The following is an 11,592-nucleotide window of genomic DNA, read 5'->3' on the forward strand; positions in this document are numbered from 1 at the left end:
TAGGAACCTGTTTAGAATATACAACACACTTTCTAATGAGTTTCATGATGTTACGTTGAGAGCTAGACCTCATAGTACCTTTTGTATATTCAATAACGTTACCTATGAAGTTTGCATGAGTATACAAATAAATGAAATGTCTTAATTGTGTAAAATCATTAAATATTATTAAAATAAAGATTTTTCTTTAAATAAGAGTGAATGAAAACAAGCCGCAAATTGGCTTGTTGCTATTGTAACATGTTAATCTATGCTACACCGAAAGTTTTTCTCTCTCTATTCCAATACTTTTAGATCATTTGTGTCTCTTACATTTTATAGAAGTTGATATATATGTCGATGATCCAAGGGCAATTGCTCAGCCTGATAGGCACATGCAGTAGCAGCCTCGTAATCTGCCGACTTCATCAACATCACATCCCTATGAATAGTGGGTTCGAGGCCATCCAAAAAATGTATCAGTTTCTCAGCAGCATCTCTAGCAATGAGGGGCACGAAGTGGCAGCCCCTATCAAACTTTTTGATGAACTCAGCAACAGACGTGTCTCCCTGTCAGAGACTCATAAACTCTCTAGTCAGACGTCTCCTAACGTCTGGAGTGAAATACTTTCAATAGAACATATCCTGGAACTGATTCCAAGTGAGGGTAGCTAGATTAATCTCATGCTCTACTCCTTCCCACCATAGATACGCCTCGTCTTGCAGCATATAGGTGGTACATCGGACCCTGTCAGCGTCCCCCATGTTCAAATATTGAAAATGTAGCTCGAGGGACCTGATCCAACCATCAGCAACAATCCTTAGGATTCAGCCTCCTAAACTGCTCATAGATGTCATGCTGTGATCTCGGAGCCTGTTGAGCCCGCTCCATCAACTGAGCTATGCCCTGAAGAACCTTGGTAGCAGGCTCTTCTGATGGTGGCGGTGGAAAAACCTTGTTACCTTCAAGATCACCCTCCTGTCTATCATCACGGGGTGCTCGTCTGCGAGGCATAATACCTGAACACAGTCCAATTCTAAACGTAACCAACATGCAATTTAATCTAGCTTTTAAACCATTTAACTTCAAAACATATAAACATGTATTAAAACATATAAATCATGTAAACATGCAGGTAATAACATTAAAACATTTAAATTTGCAGACTTGAGGGTTGACGACTAAACTTCAGAAGCAGGCAGTGGCACAAACCTTTACAAGAAACCTTGCTCTGATACCAACTGAAACGACCCTAAACGTCTACTGAATTTTTTTTTCCTTTAAAAATCTAGCAATCGGCCGAAGCATATACATACACCAATACATATGAAAATTCGAAGCATGCCTTTAAAAATAAATATGGCTAGCGAGTACATCACTGCAGCTAAAATTAAAGAAATGAACCGTCGTACGAGTCTACTGTAAGGAAAACAAAATTATCGAGAAAAACGATACAATCTGTCAAAACATAGACCCATTAAAATCATAAACTGTTTAAAATGATGTTTAAACATATCCTCAAAGATCATATTTGCGGAAATAACGCAAGGTCCTCGGGTTCTCGTGTTCCACCAATTCAGTCAGATCAGTCATCAGCACCTCCTGTCCCCTCATACTCTTGCTCACCTGCATCAAACAACCTTAGTGAGTCTAAATACTCAACACACCTTAACCACGATAACAAAATATACATATAAATAACATGCAACAATGAAAAGTACTGTAATTAACATATATTCCATGATCTTCCGTAACATAAACATATTCATTTCCTGACATCATATACGTATAAATTTTCCCCTTAGATGAATTCAAATCATTAATTGTGACAATTGTATCAGCTGTTTGTCGATTGTTCAATGTTACGTATTACCGTAGTACCCGACAGCCGGGACATCAGCGACACTCTCACCCGTCAACTGAGCCTTGGCCTTACATGTCATGGTATCATTTTGTATTTGTATTTGTAATATTCACAATCAAAACACCTCTTTCAAAACATTTATCATATCCATCACTTATAAAAAATCATGCATACAACATTTTTTTGAAACCAAGCATGCAACGTATTCTTTAACATTTACAATAAAATCCATATTCATTCGAAATAATCTTTTTTAAACATAAACTTTCAGTTATCAGGACACTGCCAGAAGCTAACATAATTTAGGTGCAAAAGACATTGACTTAAGTCCATTGTCTAAGTTTCATAATTCGTTTTACAACTTAGACCGTAGTCCCGGTTTCAACCCGAATCAACTCGAAACTTAACCAAAATTTCCCAAACATAAACCATAACTTAACAACGCATAAAAAGGCCTTATAGAGCCCCATTCAAACCATTTAGGACCTTTCAAACCTCGACCTAACCCGCTAAAATTTCTGCATGAAAACCGAAACCCTAACTTGAACCTTTAGGCTCTAACCATCGGCCCTATCCCCAAGCCATCAAGACCAGGCCCTAACCACCCAACCTAGGACCAATACCAAACCCCTAAGCACCTGCCTGAACCACCCAAAGCGAGCCAAGCACGCAGAATCACAACAACACACACACGCAGCCCAACCCCTAACTCGCGCGACCTAGCCTCCAGCCCACGGCCATAGCCCTTGCGACCAGCAACCCATGGACCACCCAAGCCTCACTCAGACCCATCAGGACATAAACCAACGCCTGGAACAAGCACATGCACGGCTGCCCCTTCACCCTTTCCAAGCGAACCACAAAGATCCTCAAACGAGTGATCCGATCAGCCCCCTAAAACATCAACTCCAAATCTGTTTCTAGCACTTAAACATCTTCAAATCTACTGTGAATAGAACCTTTACCTATGAGAACCTGGCAGCCCCTTCAAACCGTGCGAAAACGTGAGAAGCACAAGACAAAAACAAGATTTTTCCATGCATATTCAATCAAAACATGAATAAATCAGTAGATCTATCATATACTATGCAAGATCATTCAAAAATACATAATATGGTGTGAACGATGAGAAAATAAGGGCGTAGGGCGTGCCTTTATGTCTAAACGCTCGAAAATTGACACAAACGATACGAGAGACGAACCCCGGAACGGGACAACGTTCCTTATGAATTCCCTTGAAAAACCGAGGCACAAAGACCTGCTGTGTACGTGTGTGTGCAGCCATGAGAGAGGGGGGAAAATCTTAGGGTTTGAGTGAAAGTAATGAGAAAAAAAGAATGGAAGAATGGGCCATATTTTAAAATATCCAAGGGTAGTGATCCTGGCCCAAAATACTACTAAAACAAGCCCATTAGGCCTAAAGATGCGTACGTAAAATATTTCATTTAAATAAGTTTTCAAAAATATTACTCGATCCCTCAAAAAGTCCTTAATTTTGTCAAAAATCGATTGTCGGTTTAAAATATAACTCGACATGCAAAAATATCCTAAAATCCTTATTTTTCAAAAATCACATATTAATTTCATCATAAGTTAAATAATTAAAAAGAATTATTGAATAAAAATATTTTCCTTAACCAGTCCACGGTCTTCGTTTCTCGTTCGAGCATCGAAAAATGCTAAAAGCCCTAGTTAAGAGATAAAACTTTCTACTTAAACATATAAACATGTTCTTAGACATATACTTAATGAAATTAAAATAATTTAATCAGGCATTTTATCATTTCCCTATATTTGCATGCAGTTGGATTAGATTATCGCATTTTGGACCTTATACTATCCAAAGTATTCAATCTATCCCTCAGTTTATTTTCGCACTATCATTAGTTAACTGATCGATATAGACATACAAGATTTCAGGATCAATTCCTCAAAGAACTGATTTATATTCAAAAAATAATTCAAAAAGATGAAATGTTTATTCAACTCATTTCTAAAACTTCACTCATATTAACCGATCCTAACACAAATTCTACATTTTTTGAGGGACCAGAGGTGGATACGGTCGCTTGAAAAAAATTTCGACTGTATACAGCTGGTAGACGCAAATGAAATTAGGTGTGCCATGTTCATGTTCAACTTTATAAGTCCACACTTCAATAATGTTTTTTCACACACACACACAGTCTCAAGGAGCACCTATGCAGCTACCAGTGTAGTCCTACGGCCATGCAGTCCACCCACGCAGTTCCTCTCATAGTGGCCGCTTCAAAACAAGATGATCACACAACGGCTGTTTTGCCGTTGGAGCATCACACGATCGTAGAACTTTAAATGGACGCGGGTACTCATAACAGTATATCGAGTCATCACAGGACTTGGGGTACGACAATGCCGATGACGATGACGAGTACAACGATTATGATGACGAAGAGATCGAAATTTATTATACTTAGTTGAGGATGTTTGTCACACACTTTTATTATCTATTGTCATTTCAATATTAATACCAGTTGGATTTGAAATATTTTTATGTATTTAAACAATATGACTTATTACTATAGACATTGAAGTTTAATTTAGAAAAATATAAATATTTGGTACTATAATAATATCATTTTTTGGAAAAAAATTCAATTATTTTATTAATTGATCAATATTCAAATTCATTAATGGAAACATATTTTTATATAAATAATTGATAATTATTAAAAATAAAAAAAGATATTATTTGTTATTTATAGAAATTATAAATATTATTTTTTTAAGAAAAAATAGAGATGAAATATTAAACCGTTGCTATTTTTTAAACTATTTTATGTAAAAATATAATTAGTTTTGGGAAGGATTTTGCAAAAAAAACCGTCGTCATTTGCTACATTTTCAAAAAAACTGTCGTTAATTGCGACTGTTGTTTCCCAAAATCGTCGCAAATGCATATGGATATTTGTAAAAAGAATTGGAAATCAGCAAGGCGTTAAATAAATATAAACCAGTTTGACGACGATGTTCTTCTCAAAACCGTGGCAAAATTAGCAACGATTTTTAAAATTCATTGCAAAATTAGCGACATTCCGTCGCTAATTGTCAACAACAATTGTTTTAGCGACGGAATTTAAAACCATCGCTTGTCGCATTTTTTTTTTTTGTTGTGTGACTTTCGGTGAAATGAGGAAGTATGTATAATTATATATATACACACGTATAAAATTTTCTGAATTGTTTTTGTTTTTATGTTTTTTTTAAAAAAAAATTAAGAAAGTTAATTTTGTTTGTGTTTGTGTAACAAATACGTGTTTTGTAGGTTGTAAGGTCACGGGCGTTTCATGGTTTGATGGTTGAAAAGAAAGATAAAATTATTTCGACAGCTGAATACAAATTCACGGGCGTTGATTCATTTGACTAAAGCCTAAATCACAAACGTAATTTTTTCCAAATGATAAGAACATTATTTGTAGAATAATTTATGGCAAATTGCAGTTAATTACTACTCTTTGTCAAATATCGAAAAAATCATGAAACCTTCTAAATAAAAATTAAATGTCTTTTCAAACCAGCTGTTTTTAAAAGTAATTTCCTCCATTTATGGGAGGTTTTACTACTCATTTCCCTTTTATGGCTCATTAATATCATTAATTTCATTTAAAGGGTATGTGTTTTTTGGGTTTTCAACGTGCCTAATTAATGTATTTGACTGAAATTTTATTGATTCATGTAATTTATAATTTGGCGTCATGGATAAAATTATTCTATGATAAAAAAAAATAATTCCGGTTATGTTTTGACAAATCAGGAGCTTAAATGCAATATATATTTAGGGAAAAAACAAAAAAAAAATATTGATAAAATGATGTTACATCAACACTAAAATAATAAAGGATTTAAGGTTATCAATACTAAAATAAAAAAAAGGACAATTAAAGGTAAAGAAAACAAGGTGCAATCATTATATTAAAGATTAAATTAACCATTATCGAACTTTAATGGATCAAAACTCGAGTTGTCTCCCATGACAAACTGGCTACAATTACGAGGTTATCACACGTCATGGTTTCCATTAGATTAAACGATGATTGCATTCAAATAATGCACTAAAATATTCAAACACGTCCAAAAGTTGCTATATATATCGAGCACATTGGTGTTCTCCCTCCACCACCTTCATCTCCTTCGGCTATCTATCGAGCTCCGAAGAAGCTTACTTACATGGAAGATCACGAGTTCGATTCTCATGATCATCGGAACAGTGAAGCACCGGAATTAAATACCCGCCGAGCTGACTCCTTCAATCTAGAAGCCGGGAATGTTTCTTCCAAACACGCAACTCCCGGCGGCCAGGTTCTTCCCCAGTTTCTTTAATATTGTATCTGGCTAACTCTATGTCGTCACAAATTCCTTTAATTTCTGTATTGTAATATTTATGTAAATATATATTTAAAATTGTTTTTCTTTTTTTTTTTAAACAAAAAAAAACTTGATTTGATAGAAAAAGCTTTTGAATTTGTATTTCGGGGAGTGGTACTGCAGGCAAGCTGGAGAAGGACTTTGAGTTTGGCCTTTCAAAGTGTGGGAGTCATATATGGAGACATCGGGACGTCGCCGTTGTATGTGTATTCATCTACTTTCCCCAACGAAATTCAACACAAGGAAGACATAGTTGGAGTTCTTTCGCTCATCATTTACACTATCATATTAATTCCTTTGATCAAATATGTCTTTCTTGTCTTGAGGGCTAACGATCACGGTGACGGTATGTTTTATATATTATTTTTTTAGACCATTATTTCGAATTTCAAAAATAAAAATAAAAAAACTTGCTAAATTGTCTTTTTCACTGGATTGTTAATGTGAAGCCGAGTGTTGCTGACATAAAATAATGCCAAACATTGTTGCAATGACACGGCGGAGGACAAATTTTTTTAAAATAAAACAAAAAAACAATTCGTATAAGAAAAAATTTGAAGTGTTTAAAGTGCCAAAAACAAAAATAAACCAACTTACAAGCCGATTTTAATATATAAAAAAATTGTTTTTCGGATATATCCAGTATATTTGTATATATTTTTTATTAATAACAATTTATTAACCGATAAAAAGTAGTACTGGTACTATGTTATTTTTGAATGCATTTACACTTATGTTCAGTGGACTGTTCGTGCTTGCTGCAGGAGGTACATTTGCGTTGTATTCCTTAATATGCCGGTATGCTAACGTGAGTCTGATACCAAAAAATCAACCTGAAGATGTCCAACTCTCGAACTACCGACTCGATACCCCATCCGCCAATCTACGTAGGGCACAAAAGATCAAACATAAGATGGAGAGGAGCAAAATTGCAAAAATCTTGCTATTCCTCGCTGCGATTCTTGGGACTTCCATGGTTATCGGTGATGGTGTTCTTACACCCTGCATCTCAGGTATATCCTTGAACATGCGTTAATGCCATTTAGCATGATTGAATAGTTATTTTAAAAAATGGATTATGATGTGTTTTTAGATTAATTAAGTGGGGTGGTTGTCATAACTCGTTTGTTTAATGAATTTGCAGTCCTTTCTGCAATAAGTGGAATCAAGGGTTTGAACGAAGGTAACTAAAATTTTCTTCTGCTTTACTTTCATATTTGATATCTTTATACAAAATCATTAAGTATTCTTGATTTATGCTGATGTATTCATGTATGTAATTTTGCAGATGCTGTTGTTTATATTTCAATAGCCATATTGATTGTTCTCTTCTGCGTACAACGATTTGGGACGGATAAAGTGGGCTTCAGCTTTGCTCCTGCAGTCTGCTTATGGTTTTTATTCATAAGTGGGATTGGTGCCTACAACTTATTCAAGCATGATATCCATGTGTTACGAGCTTTCAACCCGCAGTACATCGTGAACTATTTCCAAAGAAATGGTCGCAATGCTTGGATATCTCTTGGTGGAGTTGTTCTATGCATCACTGGTAATGTTTACTACTGAAACCACTTTCTTGAATTTGTTTAGTTTTCACTAGCCAACCCATGACTTTTCATTTATTAACTTCAATAGGGACTGAGGCCATGTTTGCTGACTTAGGTCATTTCAACGTGAGAGCCGTGCAAGTAAGTATTTTCATTTCCACTATGCCATACATATTGTGCATTACATTATAATTATCTTGCATGCATATTGTGCACTACGTATATTAGAATTATCCAAATTGAATTATATAATTTGTTTAATAATATCGCGACTGGATGTGTTTAGTAACTTGGCTTGATTATTGTTGTAATGCATAATGTTTTCATGGATCCTTGAATTTGAGGAATGACAAGTTACATACAAAATATGCATTCTGCTATTTGAAGTTATATCTACTCCTTTTCGTCCCAAAACCAAACATGTATATTTTTCCTTTTTGTCACTTCAGATTAGTTTCACGGGAATGGTTTTTCCTGCTCTCCTAATTGCATATAGTGGACAAGCTGCATACCTTTCCAAATTCCCTGATCATGTAAAGCACACATTTTATGACTCCATACCAGGTTAATTATTTCTCTCCTACAAGTTCCTATATTAAAAACACAATTCTAAATCTAAATCTCATCTAAATTTCCTGTCAAAATTTGAACATGATCTATATCTATATATTATACAGGCCCAATATATTGGCCAACTTTTGTTGTGGCTAATGCTGCAGCAATTATCGCCAGTCAAGCTATGATATCCGGAGCATTTTCTATCATTTCCCAGTCCCTCAGCCTAAGTTGTTTTCCAAGAGTAAAAGTTGTTCATACTTCTACTAAGTATGAGGGACAAGTCTACATTCCAGAGATCAACTACTTTCTCATGATCGCTTGTGTCCTCGTAACATTTGGATTCAAAACAACAGACAAGATTGGCAATGCCTATGGTAAAATCATCAAGCTAACTTCATTTTTTGCTAGAAGTCGAAAAATATATTCTGGAATTATTAGATCAATATTAGTAAGATTATTGCAAGTCTATGATATATATGTTTTTTTGTGATTTATGAAGGAAATATTTTATACTACATTTATTCCAAGGTATTTTTATTTCTACAAAGGGTTGATAATTGTTTTCTAAATTAATAAATATTAAAAGAATTTTAGTCCATAAATTGCTGTGGAGTGTAAATCCTCATGGAACAATGTAACTCATGTATAGGGTCTGACTCAACTAATTTAAAGTAGAATAGAGAATCTATATATGAGTTTTAAGCCCAGACCCATTTATTTATTTTTTAATCTAGAATTTTTACATCATTTAACAAAAGTTTAGTATTGATTATTTTCTTTACTGAATACACAATATAGTAAGGAAGAGACAATTAGGTGTTGGTGATTTGAAGGTTTTCTGGTAGTTTCCCTTGTATTTTTCATTTGGAAGGTTTTTATTAGTCCTTTTTAAACTTGAAAATTAAGTATTTTGAGATGTTAATTTTTTGTTTTCTTATAAATAGTATTATGACATAGATTAATGAAATTTGGTAACAATAATGAAATTAATTAAAGCCTTTCTGATTCTTTTTTCTATTTTATTTGACTGGTTATTTCTTGGAATAAAAAGAGATATTATGTTACATGAATTGAATTGTGGTATCATTACTTGAAGACATTTGTTATATGTCTTTATATATGATTGATTGGCTCATTGGTTGTGACTGATTAATTTTGTTAATAAAAATTAATGAAGGTTATTGATTAAAATATGAACAAAATCAAAGTTTACCTCCATTAAACAACAAAACTAAAGATGGTCAAACAAATGCAATATGATATGTTCTATTATGTAATTTGATGAGCTATATGTTTTTACAATGATTTTTTCTATATAAAAAAAAAATCTTATGATCGATCGATAAATATTTTATCCCAATTAATCTTGGTAATGCTATGGTTACAAAACATAATTTAATGTTCATATTGTAGGTATAGCTGTTGTTTCTGTGATGGTGATAACAACATCTCTCGTTACGTTGATAATGCTCTTTATATGGAAAACGAAGATTTGGTGGATCTGTTTGTTCTTCTTTGGGTTTATGTCTGTGGAGCTCATATACATGTCATCTGTTCTTTTCAAGTTTAGCCAAGGAGGGTACCTCCCATTGGCACTGTCTCTTGTGTTGATGACAATGATGGGCATATGGCATTACGCGCAGCAGCAACGTTACATGTTTGAGATGAAAAATAAGGTCTCAAGTGTGTGCGTAAGGGACCTAGCTGAAAACAAAGACATAAAGAGACTACCAGGCATTGGGTTTCTTTATTCTGAGCTTGTTCAAGGAATCCCACCAATATTTTCTCACTTTGTTTCGAATATCCCTTCCATTCATTCCATAGTAGTAATGGTGTCAGTAAAGGCCATTCCTATCAGCTACGTCGCGGTTGAGGAGAGGTTTTTGTTTAGACAAGTTGAGCCGAGAGAATACCATGTTTACCGTTGTGTTGTAAGGTATGGATATAAGGATGCAATCGAGGAACCACATGAGTTCGAAAGACAGCTAGTGCAGAAATTGAAGGAGTTTATAAGGCATGAATATTTCATAGATGAGGGAGTCGTCGAAAACGAACAGATGCATGAGAAAGAGGACGAGGTGAGAAACATCCCTCATGCCTTGATCCAAGGAGCTGAAGCACAGATGCAATTTGTTGATAGAACAATGGATCAAGGTGTGTTTTATCTAATAGGAGAAGCAGAAGTAGTTGCAAAAAAGAACTCATCTTTGCTCAAGAAGATAGTAATAAACTTTGCTTATACTTTCTTGAGGAAGAACTTTAGGCATGGAGGTAAAATGCTGGCCATTCCTCAGACAAGGCTTCTTAAAGTTGGAATGATTTATGAAATTTGAGTGAGTCAACGATACATTATGTTTATTTGGGTGACAATATATTTTTCTTTTAACTTTGTTTGTGGGTTTTATGTATCATATTTTATGAATATGTAAGTTGTTTTTTATGAAATGCTCAATGTAAGAACGAAGTTTGAACTTAAGTTTAAAGGTACCTAATCGACTTTTGCGTCCATGTATGAAATATGGTTTGAGTGAATTGTTTAGTTGCTTGATCTAGTTTTATCTTTTAGAATAAATTTTGGCTTCATTTGTTTTCTTTTCTTCCATTGTATTTTTGTGGTTGAAAATTTTTTAGTCCTAAATAGATGTATATATCACTTGTGGTTTGAGGTAAAACAATAAAAGCTTAATACGATAATTGATATCATAGTCAATAACATATGTTTGGTTCTCATGAGTTTCAAGACAATAAAATTATTGAGAGGAGTTGGATATATAAGAAGCAATATTTTTCCTCCAAAGGCATCAAAATGTGACGGTTAGACTATTGTCCAGTTTAAAATATTTAAATTACATAATTACATCTTATTATAGTTGGTAAAACGGAAAATGTTTGATCCTACAAACTAATTAAAAATTTATAATTTTGAAGAATTTATTGAAATTTTACATATAATTTTTATGGTTAAATATTAATATAATATAAAGTAATATTCTTGTGAACATTTAATCAATTGAACCCAATTTTTTTAAAAATTAAAATTAAAATTAATTGAATTTGTGAGACATGGAGCATGCAAACGAGAGTCGTCTCATCATAGAAAACGCGGCTAATAATATATTACTGTCATGTGAAATTATACATCGACAGAAATTGCATGAAAGATCAAAGTATTTTGGCCTCTGAGTGTAGAAACATTCATTTTAGTCAATTTTAACAAAAAAATAAATCAATTTAACAAA

The 11,592-nt window shown here is 33.8% G+C and overlaps 1 protein-coding gene across 1 annotated transcript; it reads left to right on the forward strand.

The window, feature by feature from the left end:
• The first annotated feature begins 5,976 nt into the window (after nucleotides 1–5,976).
• Nucleotides 5,977–10,856, forward strand: LOC140988633 (potassium transporter 5-like). The gene is made up of 9 exons (XM_073457662.1): nucleotides 5,977–6,182; nucleotides 6,372–6,594; nucleotides 7,013–7,261; nucleotides 7,393–7,431; nucleotides 7,537–7,797; nucleotides 7,884–7,936; nucleotides 8,245–8,359; nucleotides 8,473–8,727; nucleotides 9,767–10,856. Exons 1-9 carry the CDS (start codon nucleotides 6,051–6,053, stop codon nucleotides 10,684–10,686), a joined length of 2,247 nt encoding a protein of 748 aa, XP_073313763.1. The 5' UTR covers nucleotides 5,977–6,050; the 3' UTR covers nucleotides 10,687–10,856.
• The last annotated feature ends 736 nt before the right edge of the window (nucleotides 10,857–11,592 follow it).

This window comes from Primulina huaijiensis, chromosome 11 (assembly GCF_012295235.1).
Source record: "Primulina huaijiensis isolate GDHJ02 chromosome 11, ASM1229523v2, whole genome shotgun sequence".
Classification (NCBI taxonomy): domain Eukaryota; kingdom Viridiplantae; phylum Streptophyta; class Magnoliopsida; order Lamiales; family Gesneriaceae; genus Primulina; species Primulina huaijiensis.